General features: G+C 43.9%; 1 protein-coding gene across 1 annotated transcript in view; it reads left to right on the top strand.

Annotated features, from left to right (window-relative positions):
* Positions 1-26,244, top strand: part of LOC144495491 (dual specificity calcium/calmodulin-dependent 3',5'-cyclic nucleotide phosphodiesterase 1A-like) — a 754,486-nt gene that overhangs the window by 620,900 nt on the left and 107,342 nt on the right. The window contains exons 8-9 of the mRNA XM_078215508.1: positions 2,562-2,702; positions 26,055-26,155. Coding sequence (XP_078071634.1) covers positions 2,562-2,702; positions 26,055-26,155 — 242 coding nt within the window. The remainder of the gene's footprint in view (positions 1-2,561; positions 2,703-26,054; positions 26,156-26,244) is intronic.

Here is a 26,244-nt window from a genome sequence, read left to right as displayed (position 1 = left end):
CACATATCCATAATCTGCTCAGCAATTTCTTCCTCCACATCTCTATTACTATTTGGGGGCCTATAGTAAACTCCTAACAATGTGACCGCTCCTTTCCTATTTCTAACCTCAGCCCATATTACCTCAGTGTGCAGATCCCCCTCAAAGTGCCTTTCCGCAGCTGTTAAACTATCCTTGATTAACAATGCCACTCCTCCACCTCTTTTACCTTACACTTACTGAAACATCTATACCCTGGAACGTCCAACAACCATTCCTGTCCTTGTTCTACCCACGTCTCCGTAATGGCCACAACATCGTAGTCCCAAGTACCAATCCACGCCCCAAGTTCATCTACCTTGTTCCGGATGCTCCTTGCATTGAAGTAGACACACTTCAACCCACCTTCCTGTCTCCTGGTACCCACCCTTGACCCTGATACCTTCCCCAATACCTCACCACCCTCACTGACTTCCGGACTACAACTCCTTTTCCCACTCCCCTGACAAATTAGTATTGTTCTTTGTTCTTTGAGTATAGGGTAAGGTGTACCCGCACCTGCCCCCCTCCCCCACCCCTGGAGCCTTCTACACCCCCCACCACATGTCCACACCTCCTGTCATGGGTCCCATTGACTTCGCATCAGAGTGACCAGGGTGTTGGGCATGGGTTGGCTGTGTTAGCGAGTTCCCTGTCCAGGCAGGAGGGTGATGATGACTCGTTCAGCAGCACGCTGTGATGCAGCCCTGGTGCCACATTAGTCTGACTCCTACCTGTACATTCCAGCCCAGATAGCATCTTGATGAATCTCCTCTGCACCTTCTCTACTGCAATCACACCCTTCCTATAGTGTGGTGACTAGAACGGCACACACAACTCTAGCTGAGGCCTAACAAGCATTTTATACAGCTCCATCATAACCACCCTGCTCTTATATTCTGTGCCTTGGCTAATAAAAGCAAGTATGCAATGTGCCTTCTTTACCACCTTATTTACTTTCAGGGACCTATGGACATACACTCTGATCCTCTGTACTTTCTATAGTCCTACTGTTCATTGTGTACTTCCTTGCCTTGTTAGAACTCCTAAGAAGTATCTCCTCACATTTTTCAGGGTTAAATTCCATTTGCCACTGATCTACCTATCTGATTTGCCCTTCTATATCATCCTTTAAAGCTTTCCTTGCTATTTATCATACCACCAATTTTTGTGTCACCTGCGAATGATCATACCTCCTACTTTCACATCTGGATCATTATTATACACAACAAGCAGCAAGGGATCCAGCACTGACTCCGGTGTACACCACTGGACACAGGCTTCCAGTGACAAAAATAACCTTGGACCATCATCATCTGCCTCCTGCTTCTTACAGCGGGCTAGGATACATCTCATTATGGATTTATCCCCTTGTAATCCCGCTAAATCCGCTAGCACCTCCTCCCTCCCAATGCTAGTTTGCTCAGTTATATCACAGACCCCTCCCTGATTTTATACCTACATCATCCTTCTACATCGTGAGGCAGCACAGTGGTTAGCACTGCTGCCTCATAGCGCCAGGGACCCAGGTTTGGGTCACTGTTTGTGTGGAGTTTGTATATTTTCCCCACGTCTGCGTGGGTTTCCTCCGGATGCTTCAGTTTCCTCCCACAGTCCAAAGATGTGCAGGTTAGATCGGTTGGCCATGCTAAATTCTCCTTCAGTGTACCCGAACGGAGTGTGGCGACTGGAGGATTTTCACAGTAACTGCATTGCAGTGTGAATGTAAGCCTACTTGTGACTAATAAATTAATTTTCTCCATAGTGAACACAGATGTATAAAACTCATTTATTACTTTACCTATGTCTTTTGGCTCCACACACACTTTGCCACTTTGATCTCCAATGGGCCCTACTATTTCCCTCGTTACCCTCTTGCCCTTAATATACTTATAATGCACCTTGGGATTTTTCTTTATTTTGCCTGCCTGTGTTTTTTTTTGTACACCTCTTCACCCTCCTAGTTTCTTTTTTAAGCACCACCCTGAACTTTCTATCTTCCTCCAGAGCCTCCTTTTTTCCCCTTATCCAACCCCTTGACATCCAGGGTTCTCTGGATTTATTGATCCCATCCTTTACCTTTACGGGAACATGCTGGCCCTGTATTACTCCAAATTTAGACCAGTCTCTTTGTCTGTCAAATTTGTATACAACAAATAAAGCCTCACCTGAAGAAGAATTTTGTTCAGAAATGTCAATGTTTGGTTACTTTTTTTAATGCTGAGGTTTTTTTCACCCAGCTGCAGGCAACACAGTCAGCATTGAGCAGAATATGTGGGAGACTCTCTATCCACAGCCTTGTGCCACTCTTGAATTTTCATAATTTAAAAAAATTCATTCATGAGATGTGGGCATTTCTGAAAAAGTCAGTATTTATTTTCCATTTCTAATTAACCATGAGAAAGTAGTGATGAGCTGACCATTGAAATAATTTGGATCCTTGCATTCTATATTTATACATTTTACCACTGATTACCAGACTGAACATCTCAGATGTAATTACAGTGTGAATCTTATTATTTCTATTGTCTTCTTCATTTCAGATCCCTGTGTCCTCTCTTGTGTCATTCATTGATGCCCTAGAAGTTGGATACACAAAGCATAAAAACCCCTATCACAATCTACTGCATGCAGCAGATGTTACACAGACTGTCCATTATTTTATCCTAAGAACTGGTATTGTGGTAAGTATTGGAGGGTATTCTTGTGTAATTATGTGTATTTAATGCACTAAAAGAAAATATATCAAAGGATTTCCTATTTTTTCATATAAGCAGCCCAGCAAAAAGGGTAATCTCAGAAAGCAAACCAAAAGGCCACTCAAAGCAAACCAAAAGGCCACTCTTCAGTCAATGTGCAATGCTGTCATGTCCCATTGGTGTCTAGTGCAAGTGATTGCACATAATACATTAGTTTAAAATTAGTTATCTGATAAGTGGCCCCTGCTTGTATATTTATTCCGTTGATACATTGGGTACATTCTTCAATCCTGAGCTGTCAGCAGGAGCTGTACTATAGAGGAATGCAGCACAGGCAATCAGATTTACAATCCTTCTGACTCATTCAAACTGATATGAGAGATTGGGCGGCACGGTAGCACAGTGGTTAGCACTGCTGCTTCACAGCTCCAGGGATCTGGGTTCGATTCCCGGGCTTGGGTCACTGTCTGTGTGGAGTTTGCACGTTCTCCTCGTGTCTGCGTGGGTTTCCTCCGGGTGCTCCGGTTTCCTCCCACAGTCCAAAGATGTGCGGGTTAGGTTGATTGGCCATGCTAAAATTGCCCTTAGTGTCCTGGGATGCGTAGGTTAGTGGGTAAATATATAGGGATGTGGGGGTGGGGCCTGGGTGGGATTGTGGTTGGTGCAGACTCGATGGGCCGAATGGCCTCTTTCTGTGCTGTAGGGTTTCTATGGTTTCTATGGTTTCTATTGGTAAATTGAACTCTTTAATGTTGATTCTTAACAGAGCCATTTCTTTTGTATTTTCTTTATTTATTACTAATAGAATTCAAATACCGTTTGTTCCTTGCAGTTTGTTCCTTGCAGGTCCAATGCATATAGGAATTATTCAGTAAATGGCAGAACCCTTAGGAATATTGACAGGCAGAGAGATCTAGGCGTACATGTCCACTGATCACTGAAAGTGGCAACACAGGTGGATAAGGTAGTCAAGACGGCATGCTTGCCTTCATCGGTTGGGGCATTGAGTATAAAGATTCACAGGTCATGCTGTACAGAACCTTAATTAGGCCTCATTTAGAATATTTTGTACAACTCTAGTCGCTGCACTACCCGAAGGATGTGGATGCTTTGGAGAGGGTACAGAAGAGATTTACCAGGATGTTGCCTGGTCTGGAGGGTATTAGCTATGAGGAGAGGTTGGATAAACTCGTTTTGTTCTCACTGGAACGACAGAGGTTGAGGGGCGACCTGATAGAGGTTGACAAGATTATGAGTGGCATGAACAGAGTGGATCGTCAGATGCTCTTCCCTAGGGTAGAAAAGTCAAGTACTAGGAGACGTAGGTTTAAGGTGTGTGGGGAAAAGTTTAGAGGAGATATGTGAGGCAAGTGTTTTCCATGGGGTAGAGAATGTCTGGAACGCACAGCCCAGGGAGGTCGTGGGAGCAGGTACAATAGTGGCATTTAAGGGGCAACTAGGTGAATACATGAATAGAATGGGAATAGAAGGATATGGATTCTAAGTGCATACGGTTTTAGTTTAGGCAGGCAGCATAATTGCCGCAGGATTGGAGGGCCGAAGGGCCTGTTCCTGTGCTCTACTGTTCCTTGTTCTTTGTTTGTTAGATGCGTCGGTAAAACCATTCTGAAGTTACATGTGTCCACGCCTCTCAGTATTTGATGTTATGTGTGGTGCAATGGCCATATTTTCTCTATTTGACTGATTTTTGCAAGAAAGTAGACATGTATTAACAGCAGTGTACTCTGGCTTATCGGTTAGTGAAACTTGCTCAAAAGTAGAAAATTAGTTAAAAGGAAAATAAAAAGCATATTTTGTTGTTTAGGGGCTCATTGAAGGCTAAACATGAAAAACCTATTAGGACAGCTTGGGAAGAAGGGTATATAAAACAGCATTGAGTACAATACTTCAAACTACATCTGGAGATAAGGGACAGAGTCTTCCCAAAAAATTCTAAAGGTGTGATTTTACAACCTCATCCGCCCATTGTTCGGTGGGGCAAGGTGGTAAGATTGCGTGCAAAGCGAAGTTTCACAAATGTGCCCAGATTCATGCTGGTTCCCATCTTATGACCACTTTTTATGACCATGACATTTATCTTCCTGATGATGATGGTCAAACCAAACACTTCTCAGCATGAGACTGTGCATGAGACGCTTTATGGAACCTTAGTGAGGCCGCACTTGGAATATAGTGTTCAATTCTGGTCGCCACACTACCAGAAGGATGTGGAGTCTTTGGAGAGGGTACAGAAAAGATTTACCAGGATGTTGCCTGGTATGGAGGGCATTAGCTATGAGGAGAGGTTGGAGAAACTTAGTTTGTTCTCTCTGGAGCGACGGAGATTGAGGGGAGACCTGATAGAAGTCTACAAGATTGAGAGGCATGGACAAAGTGGATAGTCAGAAGCTTTTTCCCAGGGTGGAAGAGTCAATTATTAGGGGGCACAGGTTTAAGGTGCAAGGGGCAAGTTTTAAAAGAGATTGACGAGGCAGATTTTTTACACAGAGAGTGTTGGGTGCCTGGAACTCGTTGCCAGGGGAGGTAGTGGAAGCGGATACGGTAGTGACTTTTAAGGGGCGTCTTGACAAGTACATGAATGAGATGGGAATAGAGGGATATGGTCCCCGGAAGCGTAGGGGGTTTTAGTTAAGTCGGGCAGCATGGTCGGTGCAGGCTTGGAGGGCCGAAGGGCCTGTTCCTGTGCTGTAATTTTCTTTGCTCTTTATTTGCCTCTGAAAGTGTTCTTTGGTAGGAAATGCTATTGCAAAGTTGAGCAGCTGTGCTGAAGACTTGATGCATTTTTGTCTTAGATCTTAGGGGAGGCAAGGCTGAAAGGGTTTCCATCTGTAGATGTTCTGACAGCAGCAAAGATAAAAATATGCCAAAGAGTGTCAGTACCAGAATACAACCCTGTTTGATCCCACTGCAGGTCTCATCAAAGCTAACCTTGCCTCTCATGTTGTCATGGGAAGAGGGGATCACATTGAGCAGCTTTGGCAGACAGCTAATTTTCTCCCGTAGCTTAAATAGAGCTCCTCTGCTCATGTGGTCAAATGCCTTGGTGAGATTGATGAAGGCAATATATAGTGGTCTCCTTTATTGAGGGCAGAACTTACAGCTGACAGACTGAAGATAATATTCATTGTAGATCTTCCAATTCTGAAGCTAGACTGTGATTTGGGATTGATTGTTTCAGCCAAGATCTTAAGCCTTACAAGGGCAACACAGGCAGATATGTTTGCAGTAAGAAGTCTCACAACACCAGGTTAAAGTCCAACAGGTTTATTTGGCACTAGCTTTTGGAGTCTCAGGCTCCTTCATCAGGTGAGTGAGGAGTTGTGTTCACAAACAGGTTATATATAGACACAAACTCAATTTACAAGAGAATGGTTGGAATGCAAGTCTTTACAGGTAATCAAGTCTTAAAGGTACAGACAATGTGAGTGGAGAGAGGGTTAAGCACAGGTTAAAGAGATGTGTATTGTCTCCAGTGAGATTTTGCAAGCCCAGGCAAGTCGTGAGGGTTACAGATAGTGTGACATGAACCCAAGATCCCGGTTGAGGCCGTCCTCATGTGTGCGGAACTTGGCTATCAGTTTCTGCTCAGCGATTCTGCGTTGTGGTGTGTCGTGATGGCCGCCTTGGAGAACGCTTACCCGAAGATCAGAGGCTGAATGCCCGATATGTTTACCACAGGGTTCAGCAGGGATATGCATTGAATGTTGTTGCAATCACTGTAGCTGTCTGTTATAACCATCTACACTGCTATTAAATCTCTTCTCAATTCCCTATGCTCCAAGGAGAATTCCAACTTCTTCAACTAACCTCATAGCTAAAATCCTTCTCCCCCGAAACCATTCAGATAAAGCTCCTCTGCACTCTCTCAAGGAACCGTATGCACATCCTTCCTGAAGTATGGTAACCACAACTGGATGTAGTACTCTAATTGTGGCCTAATTAGAGCTTTATAAAGATTCAACATAACTTTCCCGCCTTTGTACTCAATAACTTTATTTATGAAACTCACAATCCCAAATGTTTTGCTAATTACTCTCTCAATTTGTCCTCACCTTCAAAGATCGATGGAGATTAACTTCCAGGCCCTCTCTTCCTGCACTCCTTAGAACTGTACCTTTAAGTCTATATTGCCTCTCCCTATTCCTGAGACCAAAATCCATCCCCTCACACTGTGCTGTATTCAGTTCAATCTGCACTTGCCTACCCATTCTGCTATCCTATTACAGGTGGTTCAAATCAGCTTCATTATATACCACTCCTCATTGGTATTATTGGCAAATTTTGAAAGTTTACTCTGGCAGACGTTTTGATGTGTGTAAATGATCTGGAATGCAGTGACCCTTGAAGTCTACCATCTACATTGTCTACTATCCTCTAGTCTGTAAAATTGACCAAGACAAACTGTTTTCTGTCCTTAAGCCATTTTGTGATTGAAGATGTCACTGATTGTCCTATTCCACGAACCCACACTTTGGTTAAACAGCCTTTTATCAAAGCCTTCTGTTACTAACCCTGTTGATGTTCAATGTGAGGGCATCCCAAATCCCAGCAGGGAAACTTGGAAAGAAAAAGAACAGGAACAGGCCCTTCGGCCCACCGAGTTTGTGCTGACACAGTCAGTTCTTAATAGTTTATTAAGTTGGAAGAAATGTGAGAAAACAGATGAAACTCGTTAAGGAAATGGTTCTGTCTTGTGTAAATTCTTCGAACAACAAAACATTTATTAAACTTTAAGAACACACAACAAGAAAGGCAATAGTAAAGAACAGAATTTACAATTAACTATAATAATGGTTACCCAGACAGTGTACTTCAAATACCACACCACCCCCCCCCCCCCATCTAAATCCTTGTGTGTACTTTCCTAAACTCAGTACAATTTCCCTAAAACATCATCCCATAGGTTTTAACACTATCAGCCAAATCCAGCAAATAATTATCACATAAGACCTGCAGTTTTCTTTTGGGAACACTTCAAGTTTAGCGTAGAAGTCCTGGGGTTTCACAAGACAGCTTCTTCTACTTTCAGCATAACAGCTTGACCCTCTCTGAGAGAAAAATAAACTATGTTTGTAAACTGTGTGTGGCTATGATCCAAGCCACTAGATTGCTAGACTCCACTTAGAGATAATTATAATGAATAATCCACTTAACATAGGGAGGGTGATTCTCCAGGCCACCTAGCACTAATCGCAATTCGCGATGGCCTACAGAACAGGATGAGGGCAGAATTGGCTAATGTAGACTGGGAGCAGACTAGTTGGTAGGACAGCTGGGCAACAGTGGCGGATTTTTAAGGAGATTTTTCTCAGTACTCAGCAAAAATATATTCCTGTGATAAAAAAGGAATGTAAGAAAAGGGATAACCAGCCGTGGATAACTAAGGAAATAAAGGAGAGTATTAAATTAAAAACGGATGCATACAGAGTGGCCAAAACTAGTGGGGAATTAGAAGATTGGAAAAGCTTTAAAAAACAACAAAGAACTACTAAGAAAGCGATAAAGGAAAGATAGATTATGAAACTAAACTAGCACAAAATATAAAAACTGATAGTAAAAGTTTTTACAAATATATAAAAAGGAAAAGAGTAGCTAAAGTAAATGTTGGACCCTTAAAAGACGAGAAGGGGGATTTAATAATGGGAAACGAGGAAATGGCCACGGCCTCAAACAAGTTTTTTGTGTCGGTCTTCACGGTAGAGGACACAAATAGCTTACCGAAAATTGATGGTCGTGGGACTGTAGGGGGTGAGGTCCTTAAAACAATTACTATTACTAAAGAGGTAGTGCCTGGTAGGCTAATGGACTAAAGGTAGACAAGTCCCCGGGCCTGGATGGAATGCATCCCAGGGTACTGAAAGAAATGGCAGAAGTAATAGCGGATGCGTTCGTTGTAATTTATCAAAATTCGCTGGACTCTGGGGAAGTGCCGGCTGATTGGAAAACAGCTAATGTGACGTCACTGTTTAAAAAAGGAGGTAGACAAAAGGCGGGTAACTACAGGCCGGTTAGCTTAATGTCTGTAGTTGGGAAATTGCTGGAATCCATCATTAAAGAAGAAATAACAGGACACTTGGAAAAAAATGGTTCGATCAAGCAGACGCAACATGGATTCATGAAGGGAAAGTTGTGTTTGACAAATTTATTGGATTTTTATGAAGATGTAACGAGTGCGGTTGACAGAGGGGAACCGGTGGATGTGGTGTTTTTGGATTTCCAGAAGGCGTTCGATGAGGTGCCTCACAAAAGGTTGCTGCAGAAGATTAGGGTACACGGAGTTGGGGGTAAAGTGCTAGCGTGGATTGAGGATTGGCTATCTAACAGGAAGCAGAGAGTTGGAATAAATGGGTGCTTTTCTGGTTGGCAGTTGGTGACTAGTGGCGTGCCGCAGGGATCGGTGCTGGGGTTTCAACTGTTTACCATATACATAGACGATTTGGAGGAGGGGACCGAGTGTAGGGTAACAAAGTTTGCGGATGATACAAAGATGAGTGGGAAAGCGAATTGCGTGGAGGATGCGGAAAGTCTGCAGAGAGATTTGGATAGGCTAAGTGAGTGGCCGAGGATCTGGCAGATGGAGTATAACGTTGACAAGTGTGAGGTTATCCACTTTGGAAGGAATAATAGTAAAATGGACTATTATTTAAATAGTGAAAAATTACAACATGCTACTGTGCAGAGGGACCAACTCGGCGTACCCCCCCCCCCCCAACATGCTACTGTGCAGAGGGACCAACTCGGCATCCCTCAGAACACCCCACCTCCAATCCTCTGAAAGTTTGGAGGATTATGGCAAATCCTCCCACTTCTTTTAACAACCTGGGATTCAAAGCATCTGGATGTATCGCTCTTAAAGCATTGCCGGCATTTCTAGTACTTTATTCCTATCAATTTTCATCCTATCTGTTTTTTTCTTTAGCAAAAATTCATACAAAGTCCCCTCTAAATATTCTAACCTTGCCTTATGCTTCTATGCAGATATCACCACCTTTGTCCCTGACCAGATTCCCTTACTTTTCCTATCCACGCAATTTACAATGGTTTTAGAGTTTTCAATTCACCTTCACAAGGCCATTTTATTCTCAAATTCTATCTTTGCCAGTCTTATTTTCCTCTTCTCATCTCCTCTCACCTATTATGTTGGATCGATTTCTTACTTGAATTATTTGTCTGATGGGCATCATTCTTTTTGGTTTCATTGTATTCTCTATCTTTCATGGTAACAAAGGAATTCAGGCTTAATTCCTTTACCGTATATCCTTCTGAAATGTAAATACTCTGTACCTGAACAATCTCCTCCTCAAAGATTACCCACTGTTCCATTGCGGTTTTTTCTGTCAGCCTTTGGTTCAATTTTCCCCTAGTTATTTAACTTCTCATTGCATTGATATGAGCCTGGTCCAGTTTTAATGATTGGTTCTTGCTTTTCTGTGTTACTAGTCTAAATCTTATGATACATTGATTACTCTTACCCAAGTGTTCCCCCACAGACACTCAGTCCACTTGGCCCATCTCATTATCCAAGATCAGTTCCAACAAAGCCTCTTTTCTGGTTAGACTAAGAACATAATTGGTCAAGGAAATTATCCTGAATACATTTCATATATTTTTGCCCCTCCTTACTCTTTACTCCAATACTATCCCAATTGATATTTGGGTAATTAAAGCCCCTCAATATTACCACACTATAGTTTTTGCACATATCTGTTATATCCCTGCAGACTTGTCTCTCTATCTCTCTCTGAATCTCCAGAGGCCTATAGTATATCCTCAATAATGTGATCATTATGCTTTATGCTTTTCATTTCTAACCAAGTGGATTCTTGGCTTGTACTTTCAAAGGATGGAACATTGATTAGCGCTGCTGTCACACAGTGTCAAGGACCCAGGTTCGATTCCGGCCTTGGGTGACTGTCAGTGTGGAGTTTGCACATTCTCTGCGTGGGTTTCTTCTGCGTGCTCCGGTTTCCTACCGCACTCCAAAGATGTGTAGGTTAGGTGGATTAGCACATGTATGATTATGGGGTAGGGTGGAGGGCTAGGGTGGGATGCTCAGGGCCAGTGCAGAGAGCCGGTGCCGACTCGATGGGTCAAATGACCTTTACTGCACTGTAGGGATTCTTAGGGATTTATTCCAAAACTACAATATCTTCTCTAAACAATATAGCCACCCCACCTCCCTTTGCTATCTTTTTTCTGAACAGTGTGTGTCCTTGAATATAAGCACCTATCTTCACTGTTTCAGCCACATTTTCATGATTGCCAATAAATCGTACTCCTCTACTTGTACTTGTAGCTCAACAACTTTTTTCATAACACTTGGTGTGTTTGCACACATGCATTCTAAATTTCTTTGTACTCCTGCTCATCCTCCTTAGTGTGCTCCTACCCAATAAAGTACCTCTACTTTGTCAAGTACTGTCCAACGCTCTTACTTCATGCGTCTTATTCTGCTTTTCTACTTCTATATGCTGCTACCCATTCCCCTGCCAATTTCATTTACTCCCTTAACAACAGCAGTGAACCTCCCCAAGAGGACATTGGTCCCAGTTTTGTTTTCAGGTGCAACCTGTCTCTTTTTAATAGGTGCCTTTTGTCCCAGAACTAATTTCCAATGTCCCAAGAATCTTAACTCCTCCCTCCATCACAGTGCCTCAAGCCACGCAATGATTCCCTTTATCTTCCTATTTTTACTCTCATTAGGGTGTGGCATTGGGAGTAATGGGGAGATTACTACCTTGGAGATCCTACCTTTTGAATTCCTGCCCAGCTCCTGAAAATCTGAGCATTTGTCCTCAATACCTGCCTTCTCTATGGTTTTGAGATTTAAGTGCATCACAACACTTGGCTCAGTCCTGACCGCCGTAAAATATTCTGCATCTGCTCCATGATGTCCTTTACCCCAGCAGTAGAGAGACAATTCAGCACTGAAGAAACAGCATTTGCCATTCACACCACTGGCAGCTGATTGACAAATGTTTAGCGGTCCTTGAATGGATCCTTGCTCTTGGTACAGGGCAAAATTTAATCTATTTTCCCCACCTCTTCCAGGATGGTGGTGTGGGGGGCACATAGAAAGTTCATAGAAGGGATTGCCCGGATGTCAGTTGAGGCCCCTACGTGGCTAATTAATATCCACTTTGGAGGAGGCCGCTCAGGATAAGCTGTCAACCCCCATGAACCACCGCATTTTGCCTGAGCTTGCCTGGCTAGTCCTAGTGAGCACAACACATTGACGTGCTCTAGAGCCTGCTCCATGATTGTTAAGAGTCCCAGCAGTGCCTGTCACTCCCAGTGGCACAGCTGGGACTTGAGCGACCAGTTTTTGATTGGCCAGCAGAACCTGAGGACAGGCTCATCACCTTTCAAGGCATGGCAGATCTAATGGCAGGCAGTTATCTACCTGACTGGCATTTAATCTTGTTGGGCTTCTGAAAATGGCCAAGGTGGTATTGTCACAAGCTTTTTTGCTTGTCCACTACTATGGTCATTAAATTCAGTTCCTGGTGTCTGATCCATCATAGCACTCTCTATATGGAATTTATAACATTTACAACCAGATCAAGCACTAGTGAGGCTCTTCAACCAATTAGAATAGAATGTCATTATTAATGGTTCTACTATCTTTACCTGCTCCCCTACGCTCCTAACTCTGGCAGGGTAAGCCAATTCTCTCAAACTTATTGCTAACTTAGTGTCTCCACTAAGAGAGATTTCTAAGCATTAAAAGAACATAATCTTAGACTGGGTTCTTAAATACAAAGGGTTGCTGTTGAAATAGAGAAAAAATAGATCACAGACTGTTAAGTTTAAAAAGCTTACACGTACCATATAATAAGCATGAATGTTACTCTACTTGGCTAAATAATAACATTCCTTATAGTAACATTAAAGGGGCATTGACCGCATGAAAAAATCCTTGGCAAAAATTATGATTTGATTTAAATTCACCATAAAGTGCCATTAATCACATAAAAACAAATTGTTGCCTTAATTGCATGCAGAAATAGTAATTGAGATGATACATCAATGCATAGTGGATTTTGGAAGAAGAGTACATTTTATAGGGCAGCAGGTACAGAGAGACTTCAAATTCACTTGCTTGTTTATACATACAAAGTTCAAATCTTTGAAGGTAGCAGGACAAGTTAATTATGCGATTTAAAAAGCAGATAAGAGCATTGGTTTTATGAATTGAAGTCCAAAAGCAAGGAGGTATTGCTGAACCCTTATAAATGATCACTTCGGCCTCAAGAGACGTGTTCATTTCCACACTTTAAGTGAGGATTTCATGGCCTTGAAGAAGGTACAGAGATGAATTATTAGAAACAGAGCAAGGATGTTATGTTAAGACTGGGAAAGCTGGGTTTTTTTTCTCATTGGAGTAGAGAAGTTTAAACGGAGGTTTAAGGGAGGAGTTCACCTCTTGATTTTCAAGCATCTTTGGGAAGATCTTTAAGTCTCCTACAGTGAAGGCAAGCACAAAGTACCCGTTCAACGGTTGCACTATTTCCTTATTTTCATAATTAATTCTCCAGACTCTCTCCAGAGGACCAACACTAGGATTAGTTACTCTTCTATTTAAATACTTGCAGTATTTTTTTGTCTTTACCATTTTTGCAATGTCCGCTTATGCATTCTTAAGTTTGTACACTTTGTCCCTTCCAGCTACAGTCTGGTTCTCATTACCAAAGTGCTATCCTACTCTATTATCTTGTTATTTCCCTTTAATTCACCAGATTTCCCCTGACATGATATCTACTCAGTAAGATGTCTTACAACACAAGGTTAAAGTCCAACAGGTTTATTTGGTATCACGCACTTTCGGAGCATTGCTCCTTCATAGAATCTCGACAGTGCCAAAGGAAGCCATCCCATAACCCCACATATTAACCCCGCAAATCCCCCTAACATATATATCTTGGGACACCAAGAGGCATTTTAGCATGGCCAATCAACCTAACCTGCACATCTTTGGACTGTGGGAGGAAACCCACGCAAAAATGGGGAGAATGTGCAAACACCACACAGACAGTCACCCGAGGCTGGAATTGAACCCAGGTCCCTAGCGCTGTGAGGCAGCAGTGCCAGCCACCGTGCCGAGCGTTTAATAGATTCAAGGTTGGTGCAGCTTGTAGGAATAAGAATTGCAGTTGCAAGATAGATGTGCATGCTAACTAAAACACAATGTTGTACAGGAAGCTATATACATAAGTAGGAATGTTGTGGTAGCAGAGATCAGTGTAGTCAGGGGGAGAGTGGGGGGATTGATAGACACTGTTCTCTGCAGACGAGAGCAAGGGTCCAAAAGGCTCTGTTGCTTGTCTGGTATCAGGGTTTGAGACAGCTGCTTGGGAGTGGAACTTGCAATGGGAGGGGGAGGATCCAGATGATAAAATGCCCCTTAGTTTCCCAAAATATGTATGTTAAGGGGATTTGCGGGGTTAATACGTGGGGTTATGGGATGGCTTCCTTTAGCACTGATTCTATGAATACCCAGTAAGTAAACGATTGCAAGTACTGAGGCACCTCCACTTCAACTTTTTCGATTTTCTCACTGTCTCACTTGCAGTTACACCCTCCCATCCCTGACCACTGACAAAATCAGATGACTATATCTGAGGAAGTGCAACTGCCTTCTGGAACAAAGTGTTCAGATAATGATGCATTAATGATCTCTGGTGCATCGCAGTGTCCAAGGCTCAATCTCCAGCTCAATAACCCTGAGCCAAAGTTCCTTGGGCTGCAGACACTACCGCCTGATGGGGTTGCCTTGAATCATACTGTCACCAGTCACATAGTGTATTTGCAACACATCATCTGTCCTGGCAACCTTATTATTTGTAAATTCATTATTTTTCTTAACTAATTTAGAAATGAGAACCCATACTCCTACTAATAAGCTTCACTACTCCTTGTAAACCTTGGTGCTACTAATACACCTTTCAATTACCAATAATTTACCCAAGTTTCAGAAGAGAAATGAGAAAGTAAGATTCACCTCCAATCACTACCTGTTTCCCTGTGATAGAACATAGAAAAGCTACAGCACAAACACGCCCTTCGGCCCACAAGTTGCGCCGAACATGTCCCTACCTACTAGGCTTACCTATAACCAGAGAGATTTGAATAGGCTGAGTGAGTGGGCGAGGATCTGGCAGATGGAGTATAACGTTGGCAAATGCGAGGTTATTCACTTTGGAAGAAATAATAGCAAATTGGATTATTATTTAAATGGGAAAAAATTACAACATGCTACTGTGCAAAGGGACCTGGGGGTCCTTGTGCATGAGTCTCGAAAACTCAGTCTGCAAGTACAACAGGTGATCAAGAAGGCAAATGGGATGTTGGCATTTATCGCGAGGGGGATAGAGTATAAAAGCAGAGAAGTCTTGCTGCATCTGTACAAGACATTGGTGAGGCCGCAGCTGGAATACTGTGTGCAGTTTTGGTCCCCTTACTTGCGAAAGGATATATTGGCCTTGGAGGGAGTGCAGAGAAGGTTCACCAGGTTGATACCGGAGATGAGGGGTGTAGATTATGAGGAGAGATTGAGCAGATTAGGTTTGTACTCGTTGGAGTTTAGAAGGCTGAGGGGTGATCTTATAGAGGCATATAAGATAATGAAGGGGCTGGATAGGGTAAAAGTGGAGAGATTCTTTCCACTTAGAAAGGAAGCTAGAACTAGAGGGCACAGCCTCAAAATAAAGGGGGGTCAGTTTAGGACAGAGTTGAGGAGGAACTTCTTCTCTCAGAGGGTGGTGAATCTCTGGAATTCTCTGCCCACTGAAGTGGTGGAGGCTACCTCGTTGAATATGTTTAAGTCACAGATAGATGGATTTCTGATCGGTAGGGGAATTAAGGGTTATGGGGAGCAGGCAGGTAAGTGGAACTGATTCGCTTCAGATCAGCCATGATCTCATTGAATGGCGGGGCAGGCTCGAGGGGCTAGATGGCCTACTCCTGCTCCTATTTCTTATGTTCTTATAACCCTCTATCTTACCAACTTCCATGAACTTATCCAAAAGTCTCTTAAAAGACCCTATCGAATCCGCCTCCACCGCCACTACCGGCAGCCGACTTACCCCTAACATCTCCTCTGTACCTACTCCCCAGCACCCTAAACCTGTGACCTCTTGTGGCAACCATTTCAGCCCTGGGTAAAAGCCTCTGCGAATCCACTCTATCAATACCCCTCAACATCTTATACACCTCTATCAGGTCACCTCTCATCCTTCGCTTCTCCAAGGAGAAAAGACCTAGCTCTCTCAACCTATCCTCATGAGGCATGCCACCTAATCCAGGCAACATCCTTGTAAATCTCCTCTGCACCCTTTCTATGGCTTCCACATCCTTTCTGTAATGAGGCGACCAGAACTGAGCACAGTACTCCAGGTGGGGTCTGACCAGGGTCCTATACAGCTGCAGCGTTATCTCCCGATTTCAAAACTCAATTCCTCTATTGATGAAGGTCAGTATTCCATACGCCTTCTTAACCACAGCCTCTACCTGCGACGCTGCTTTGAGCGTCCTATGAACCCGAACCCCAAGATCCTTCTGATCTTCCACACTGCCAAGTGTCTTACCCTTAATATTATATTCTTTCAACCTATTCGACCTGCCAAAATGAACCATCACACACTTATCTGGGTTGAAGTCCATCTGCCACTTCTCCGCCCAGTCTTGCATCTTATCTATGTCTCATTGCAACTGCTGACATCCCTCTACACTATCCATAACACCACCAACCTTTGTGTCATCAGCAAACTTGCCAACCCATCCTTCCACTTCCTCATCCAGGTCATTTATAAAAATCACAAAGAGCAAGGGTCCCAGAACAGATCCCTGGGGCACTCCACTGGTGACCGACCTCCATGCTGAAAAAGACCCATCTACAACCACTCTTTGCCTTCTGTGGGCAAGCCCGTTCTGAATCCACAAGGCAATGTCTCTTTTTGTCCCATGCCCCTTCACTTTCTCAATAAGCCTTGCATGGGGCACCTTATCAAACGCCTTGCTGAAATCCATATGAACTACATCTACCGCTCTTCCCTCGTCTATTGTTTAGTTACATCTTCAAAAAATTCAATTAGGCTCGTAAGGCATGATCTGCCTTGGACAAAGCCATGCTGGCTATTTCTGATCATACTATTCCTCTCCAGATGTTCATAAATCCTGCCTCTCAGGGTCTTCTCCATCAACTTACCAACCACTGAGGTTAGACTCACTGGTCTATAATTTCCCGGGCTATCTCTTCTCCCTTTCTTGAATAACAGAACCACATCCGCAATCCTCCGGAATCTCTCCCGTCTCCATTGACGACGCAAAGATCATCGCCAGAGGCTCAGCAATCTCTTCCCTTGCCTCCCACAGTAACCTGGGGTACATCCCATCTGGTCCCGGCGATTTATCTAATTTGACGCTTTTCAAAAGCTCCAACACATCCTCTTTCCTAATGTCCACATGCTCCAATCTTCTCCGTCCACTGCAAGTCTGCACTGCAACTACCAAGATCCTTTTCCACTGTGAATACTGAAGTAAAGTATTCATTGAGTACCTCTGCTCTTTCTACCGGTTCTATACAGACTTTCCCACCGTCACATTTGATAGGTCCTACTCCTTCACATCTTATCTTCTTGCTCTTAACATACTTGTAGAATGCCTTGGGGTTTTCCTTTATCCTGCCTGCCAAGGCCTTCTCATGACCCCTTCTTGCTCTTCTAATTTCCCTCTTAAGTTCCTTCCTACTAGTCGTGTACTCTTCTAGATTTCTAACATTACCTAGCTCCCTGAACCTTTTGTAGGCTTTTCTTTTCTTCTTGACTAAATTCGTTACAGCTTTCGTGCACCATGGTTCCTGTAGCCTACCATAACTCCCCTGTCTCATTGGAACGTTGCTGTGCAGAGCTCCAGACAAATTTTCCTTGAAAATTTGCCACATTTCTTCTGTACATTTCCCTGAGAAAACCTCCTTCCAATTTATGCCTCTAATTTCCTGCCTAATAGCCTCATAATTGCCCTTATTCCAAATAAACACTTTCCGAGCTTGACTGATCCTATCTCTCTCCAATGCTAATGTAAAGGAGATAGAGTTATGATCACTATCCCCAAAATGCTCTCCCACTGAGAGATCTGACACCTGCCCAGGTTCATTCCCTAATACCAAATCAAGTACAGCCTCTCCTCTTGTAGGCTTATCCACATACTGTGTCAGGAAGCCCTCCTGAACACACCTAACAAACTCCTCCCCATCTAAACCCCTTATTTTATCCCATAGAGATATTCCAATCGATATTTGGGAAATTAAAATCTCCCATCACAACCACTCTGTTATTATCACATCTCTCCAGGATCTGCTTCCCAATCTGCTCCTCCACATCCCTGCTACTATTGGGCGGCCGATAGAAAACACCCAGTAAAGTTATTGACCCCTTCCTGTTACGAACCTCCACCCACAGAGATTCCGTAGACAATCCATTTGTGGCGTCCATCTTTTCTACAGTCGTGACACTATCCCTGATCAACAGTGCCACTCCCCCACCTCTTTTGCCTCCTTCCCTGTCCCTCCTGAAACATCTGAAACCCGTCACTTGAAGTATCCATTCCTGTCCCTGAGATAACCAAGTCTCTGTAATGGCCACCACATCACACTTCCAAGTAGTGATCCACGCTCTAAGCTCATCCATTTTGTTCACTATACTCCTTGCGTTAAAATAAACACATCTCAACCCTTCGGTCTAAGCGCTCCCCTTCTCCGTCACCTGCGAATCCTCCCTCTCTCACTGTCTACAAGCCCCTTTTATTTTTAAGCTAACCTCCTCTCTCCCAGTCACCTCATTTTGATTCCCACCCCTGCAACCATTCTAATTTAAACACTCCCCAGTAGTCTTAGCAAACCTTCCCGCCAGGATATTGGTCCCCCTGGGATTTAAGTGAAACCCGTCCTTTTTGTACAGGTCGCACCTGCCCCTAAAGAGGTCCCAATGATCCAGGAACCTGAATCCCTGACCCCTGCTCCAATCCCTCAGCCACGCATTTAACCTCCACCTTATTCTGTTCCTTCCCTCACTGTCTCCAAGGATTTGGAAGAAGGTGTAACTGGTGTAATCAGCAAGTTTGTGGATGACACGAAGATGGCTGGAGTTGCGGATAGCGAAGAGCATTGTCGGGCAATACAGCAGGATATAGATAGGCTGGAAAATTGGGCGGAGAGGTGGCAGATGGAGTTTAATCCGGATAAATGCGAAGTGATGCATTTTGGAAGAAATAATGAAGGGAGGAGTTATACAATAAATGGCAGAGTCATCAGGAGTATAGAAACAGAGGGACCTAGGTGTGCAAGTCCACAAATCCTTGAAGGTGGCAACACAGGTGGAGAAGATGGTGAAGAAGGCATATGGTATGCTTGCCTTTATAGGACGGGGTATAGAGTATAAAAGCTGGAGTCTGATGATGCAGCTGTATAGAACGCTGGTTAGGCCACATTTGGAGTACTGCGTCCAGTTCTGGTCGCCGCACTACCAGAAGGACGTGGAGGCATTGGAGAGAGTGCAGAGAAGGTTTACCAGGATGTTGCCTGGTATGGAGGGTCTTAGCTATGAGGAGAGATTGGGTAGACTGGGGTTGTTCTCCTTGGAAAGACGGAGAATGAGGGGAGATCTAATAGAGGTATACAAGATTATGAAGGGTATAGATAGGGTGAACGGTGGGAAGCTTTTTCCCAGGTCGGAGGTGACGATCACGAGGGGTCACGGGCTCAAGCTGAGAGGGGCGAAGTATAACTCAGACATCAGAGGGACGTTTTTTACACAGAGGGTGGTGGGGGCCTGGAATGCGCTGCCAAGTAGGGTGGTGGAGGCAGGCACGCTGACATCGTTTAAGACTTACCTGGATAGTCACATGAGCAGCCTGGGAATGGAGGGATACAAACAATTGGTCTAGTTGGACCAAGGAGCGGCGCAGGCTTGGAGGGCCGAAGGGCCTGTTTCCTGTGCTGTACTGTTCTTTGTTCTTTGTCTCGTGGCACAGGCAGCAATCCCGAGATTACTACCTTTGCGTTCCTTCTTCTTAACTCCCTACCTAACTTCCTATATTTTCTTTTCATAACCCCTCCCCCTTTCCTGCCTATGTCAGTGGTACCAGTATGCACCACGACCTCTGGCTCCTCTCCCTCCCACTTCAGGATTTCTTGGATACGGTCAGAAACATCCCTGATCCCGGCACCAGGGAGGCAAACCACCATCCGCGTTTCTCGACTTCCTCCACAAAAACGCCTGCCTGACCCCCTCACTGTAGAGTCCCCGATCACCACTACCTTCCTCCTCCTTTCCTTACCCTTCTGTGCTACAAGGCCGGACTCCGCGCTGGAGGCACGACCACTGCTGCTTCCACCAGGTGGGCTGTCCACCCCAACAGTACTCAAACATGAGTACTTATTTTTAAGGGGCACAGCCACTGGGGGACTCTCTACCACCTGACTTTTCCCTTCCCTGGCTGTGACCCACTTGCCTGCTTCTTGTGGCCCTGGTGTGACCACGTGCCTATAACTCCTATCTATCACCTCCTCGTTTTCCCTGGCCAGACGACTGTCCTCGAGCTGCAGCTCCAGTTCCCTAACTCGGTCCCTTAGGAGCCGCAGCTCGACGCACCCAGCGCAGGTATGCACTTCTGGGAGGCTAGGAGACTCCACGACCTCCCACATCCGGCACTGAGAACAGCAAACTGGCTTCACATTCATAATGCCCCTTTTCCTCAGATTCCACAGGGAAAGAACTAAGATTCAAAAGTTGAAAAACAAAAAAAAAAAAATTTTTTTTTTCTGTAAACCTACCCTGCCTCGCCCGTTTCCGCCTAAGCCCGTTGAGCCAAAGCCCTTCAGCCCTCACTCTGCTACCTGCTCACTCCGCTGCCCACTGGATAGTGCGGCCTGCTTTTTAAACCTCCCGCGCGCTGATATTAAAAAAATTTAAAATCACTTCCCAGGTCACCCCGCGGCCGGCCTACTTCCGCTTTTCACTTTAAACTAGTAAAAAAAGAAAGAAACCCCGCGAAAAGGTAAGGAAAATAAAGTCAATCCCTTACCCTTTTTACTCCAGCCACAAATTGCTCCTCTCTCCCTTGCTCCGGTCGGAAAATGATGTCACACTTTAATTTCTTCAGAATGTATACATTAATATATTACATATACAGACATATTTATATGTATTGACGATTTGGATATGGGGGAACCAAATGTAATATTTCCAAATTTAATGATGCCACAAAACTAGATGGGAATGTAAGCTGTGAGAAGGATGGAAAGAGGTTTCAAGGAGATTTTGAGAGGCTAACTGAATGTGCAAAAAACATGGCAGATGAAATATAATGTGGGAAAATGTGTTCCACTTTGGCAGGAAAAAGAGAAATGCAGAGTATCACTTTTACATTTCCCAATCCCTCAATATTTATGTCCAAAGCTCCCTGGATGTCCTTGTTCATGAGTCATGAAAAGCAAGCATACAGGCACAGCAAGCAATTAGAAAGTCAAATGGTCTGTTGGCCTTTACTGCAAGAAGAATAAAGAAATCTTGCTGCAATTGCATAGCGCCTGGGTAAGATTGCACCTTGACTATTTTGTACAGTTTTGGTCTCCTTACTTTGCCATAGAGCTAGTGCAGTAAAGGTTCATTGGTTTAATTCCTGGGATGGCTGGACAGATTTATGAGGAGAGATTGAGGAGAATGGGCCTTTATTAAAAGAATAAGAGGTGAACTCATTGAAAAATACAAAATTCTTACAGAATAAGGAGCAGGCTATTTAAGACAGAGATGTGATGGAATTTCCTTACTCAAAATGTGGTAAATATTTGGCGTTCCCCAGAGGACTATGGAGATTTAGTCATTCAGTATGTTCAAACCAATGATCGATTGATATCTAGATGTTGAAGACATCAATGGCTAATTTGATCATGCTGGAAAATTGCATGGCAATAGATGATCAGCCAAGATCAAGTTGAGTGGTGGAGCAGGCTTGAGGGGCCAAATGGCCTACTCCTGCTCCAATTTCCTATGTTCATATGTCACATCACTCTCTCGCTTCACACTCTTTTAAATGGTGTCCTATGTTCTCACATGCAGATGCAGCAAGCAATTAGAAAGGCTGATGGATGGATAATATTGCCATCGAGGTGGTGCAATGAAAGTTCACCAGATTTGTTCTTGAGATGATAGGACTGGCCTGTGAAGAGAGATTGGAGAAACAGTGCCTGTATTCGCTAGAATTTTGAAAAATTAAAGCTGATCTCATTGAAACCTGCAAAATACTTAAAGGGATACTCAGGGTAAATTTGGATAAGGATGATTCTCCTGCTTGGGGAGTCCAGAACCAGGGGACAAAGTTTCAAAAAAAAGGGGCGAGTCATTTCATCTGCAATAACAAGAAATATTGTTACTTCGAGAGTTGTAAATGTTTGGAATTCTCTATCCAGAGGGTTGTGGAAACGCACTCATATGTTTAAAGCAGAGATTTCTAAACTCCAACGACATAAAGGCATCTGGGAAAAGTGTGGGGGGAAAAAAAGCATTGAAGTGGGTGATCAGCAATGGCTGTATTGAATGCAGAGCAGGCTCAATGGGCTCAATAGTCTTCCTCTCTATATCTTCACATTCTTTTAAAGGGCGTCCACACGCTCTCTCCCCTTTTCTTAAATGAAACAAGAGTGCAGAGGGACAAGGTTTGAAAGAGTGTGAAGTCAGCAGGGAGGGACAATAATTAAAAGAGTGTGAAGGGAGCACACAGCAAAAAAGGTTTGAGCGACCTGGTGGTTTAACAGTGAAGTTGAGTGTCTTGGGCTACAAGAAGATATAGATGGCATGGTCAAATGGACAGGTAAGTGACAGGTGGAAGTTAACCCTGAAAAGTGTGAGGTGATACACTTTGGAAGGAGTAATTTGACAAGGAGGCACTCTATGAATGGCATGACACTAGGAAGTTCTATGGAACAAAGGGACCTTGGTGTATTTGTCCACAGATCTCTGAAAGCGGTGGGAGGGTTAGGGTTAGGGTAGGGTAGTGAAAAAAGACATATGGGACATTTGCCTTGATCAATCGAGGCATAGATTACAAAAGCAGGGACGTAACATTGGAGTTATGTAGAACTTTGGTGAGGCCACAGCTAGAGAGAGTACTGTGTGCAGTTCTGGTCACCAAATTATCAGAAGGGTCTGATTGCACTGGAGTGGGTGCAGAGGAGATTCACCACGATGCTGCCTGGAAAGGAACACTGAAAAGAGGTTGGGTAGGATTTAAAAGAATGAAGAGAGAGCAGAGGGATGAGCTTTAAGAGTGAAGAGAGAGCAGAGGGATCAGGTTTAAGAGCGTGAAGAGAGAGCAGAGATACGAGGTTTAAGGGTGAAGAGAGAGCAGAGGGACGAGGTTTAAAAGTGTGTGAAGGGAGAGCAGAGATATGAGGTTTAAGGGTGAAGAGAGAGCAGAGGGATGAGGTTTAAGGGTGAAGAGAGAGCAGAGAGATGAGGTTTAAGGGTGAAGAGAGAGCAGAGGGATGAGCTTTGAGTGAAGAGAGATCAGAGGGACCAGATTTAAGAGCGTGAAGAGAGAGCAGATACGAGGTTTAAGAGTGTGAAGAGAAAGCAGAGAGATGAGGTTTAAGGGTGAAGGGAGAGCAGAGGGATGAGGTTTAAGGGTGAAGAGAGATCAGAGAGATGAGCTTTATGAGTGAAGAGAGATCAGAGGGACCAGATTTAAGAGCGTGAAGAGAGAGCAGAGGGATGAGGTTTAAGGGTGAAGAGAGAGCAGAGGGACAAGATTTAAAAGTGTGTGAAGAGAGAGCAGAGGGATGATGTTTAAGAGTATGAAGAGAAAGGAGTGGGACAAGATTGAAGAAGGAAGAGAGAGCAGCAGGACGAGGATTAATAAGAGTGTGAAGAGAGGACAGAGGGATGAGGTTTAAAAGAGTGAAGAGAGAGGGCATTCACCAGGATGCTTCCTGGGATAGAAAATTTAAGTTATGAAGAGAGATTAGGTTGGCTTGAGTTGTTTTCGCTGGAGCAGAAAAACTGAGTGGTGACCTGATCGAGGTATACAAAATTGAGTGGAAGGACAGAGATGGGGAGCATCGTTTCCCCTTAGTTTAAGGGTCAGTCATGAGGGGACAGAGGTTCAAGCTGAGGGGCAGGGGCTTAGGGGGGATGTGAGGAAAAACCTTTTTTACCAGAGGGTGGTGACGGTCTAGAATGCGCTACTTGGGAGGATGTTCAAAGTGAGTTGTCTCGCATCGTTTAAAAAGTACTTGGATGAGCACTTGGCACATCATAACATTCAAGGCTATGGGCCAAGTGCTGGCAGTTGGAATTAGGTGAACGTTGAAGTGTTTCTCACATGTCAGTGCAGACTCGATGGGTTGAAGAGCCTCTACTGCACTGTATGATTCTAAGATTTAAAAGAGCGAAGAGAGAGCAGAGGGAGGAGGTTTAAGAGTGAAGAGTGATCAGAGGGACGGGTTTTGAGAGTGCGAAGAGAGAGCAGAGGGAAGAGGTTTAAGAATAAAGAGAGAGCAGAAGGATGAGGTTTAAGAGTGTGAAGAGAGCAGAGGGACAAGGTTTAAAACAATGCAAAGGGAGAGCAGAGGGACAAGGTTTAAAAGAGTATGAAAAGAGAGTCGAGTGATGAGGATTGAAATAATTTGAAGAGAGCAGAGAGATGAGGTTTAAGAGTGAAGAGTGATCAGAGGGAAGAGGTTTGAGAGTGCGAAGTGAGAGCAGAGGCATGAGGTTTAAAAGGATGTGCGGGGAGAGCAGAGGGATGAGGTATAAAAGAGTGTGAAGAAAGAGCAGAGGGACAAGGTTTAAGAGTGAAGAGAGAACAGAGGGACAAGGTTTAAAATAATGTGAAGGGAAAGCAGAGGGATGAGGTTTAAAAGAGTGAAGGGAGAGGACATTCACCTGGATGCTGCCTGGAATTAATTTATGAAGAGAGGTTGGGTAAGCTTGAGTTGTTTTCGCTGGAGCAGGAAAACTGAGGCGTGACCTGCTCGAGGTATACAAGATTGAGTGGAAGGACAGAGATGGGGAGCAACTGTTCCCCTTAGTGAAAGGGCCAGTCATGAGGGGACAGATGTTCAAGCTGAGGAACGGGGGTTTTTGGGGGAATGTGTGGAAAAACCTTTTTACCAGAGGGTGGTGACGGTCTAGAATGCGCTACTTGGGAGGATGTTCAAAGTGAGTTGTCTCGCATCATTTAAAAAGTACTTGGATGAGCACTTGGCACATCAAACATTCAAGGCTATGGGCCAAGTGCTGGCAGTTGGAATTAGGTGAACGTTGAAGTGTTTCTCACATGTCAGTGCAGACTCAATGGGTTGAAGAGCCTCTACTGCACTGTATGATTCTAAGATTTCAAAAAATGAAGAGAGAGCAGAGGGAGGAGGTTTAAGAATGAAGAGAGATCAGAAGGACGAGGTTTAACATTGAAGAGAGAGCAGAGGGATGAGGTTTAACGTTGAGGAGAGCAGTGGGACGCAGTTTAAGAGTGTGAATGGAGAGAAGAGGGATGAGGTTTAAGAATAAAGAGAGAGTAGATGGAAGAGATTTAAGAGTGAAGAGAGAGCAGAGGGACGAGGTTTAAAAGAGAATGAAGAGAGAGCAGTGGGACAAGGTTTGGGAGTGTGAAGAGAGAGGAGAGCGATGAGGTTTAAGATTGTGAAGAGAGCAGACAGATGAGGTTTAAGATTGTGAGGAGAGAGCAGAGGGACAAGGTTTAAGTGTGACAAGAGAGCAGAGGGATGAGGTTTAAAAGAGTGTGAAGAGAGGAGAGACAATTTTTGAGTGTGAAACGAGAGGAGAGGGACCAGGTTTAAGAGTGTGAAGAGAGAGCAGTGGGATGAGGTTTAAGAGCGTGAAGAGAGAGCAGTGGGATGAGGTTTAAGAGTGTGAAGCGAGTGCAGAGGGTTGAGGTTTAAGAATGTGATTAGGGCAGAGAAACAAGGTTTAAGAGTGTGAAGGGAGAGCAGAGGGATGAGGTTTAAAAGAGTGTGAAGTAACGCTGGAGGGACAAGATTTTAAAAAGGGGTGCATTCAAATAGTTTTTTCTTACTGTGACATTCTAAGAATCCATCTCTTTCAATGATAAACATATTTAAACTCCAATTGCCCAGGTTGTAATATGTGTCCCTAATAATGTTATTAGTGCTGCAGGAGAGCAGCATTATTAAAGTGCAATATGTATTATTGGTTCATGCTTTGAATCAGTAGGTGAACATTCCGATTGGATTCATTCGAGAACAGCTCATTTTTTCTATTTTCCATCTGATTTGTTTTGTAGCACTGGATGTCAGAACTGGAAATTTTCGCCATAATATTTGCAGCTGCTATTCATGACTTTGAGCACACAGGGACGACAAATAATTTTCACATTCAGACCAGGTAACATCTAGATTAATGATTTACTTTATTCTATAGAAAAGTTGTTTATTTTGCAAATCTTCTATTCAAAGAATAAAAAACAGTACAAT

Source organism: Mustelus asterias, chromosome 7, assembly GCF_964213995.1.
Source record: "Mustelus asterias chromosome 7, sMusAst1.hap1.1, whole genome shotgun sequence".
Lineage (NCBI taxonomy): Eukaryota > Metazoa > Chordata > Chondrichthyes > Carcharhiniformes > Triakidae > Mustelus > Mustelus asterias.
This window is presented reverse-complemented; position numbering and strand designations above follow the sequence as displayed.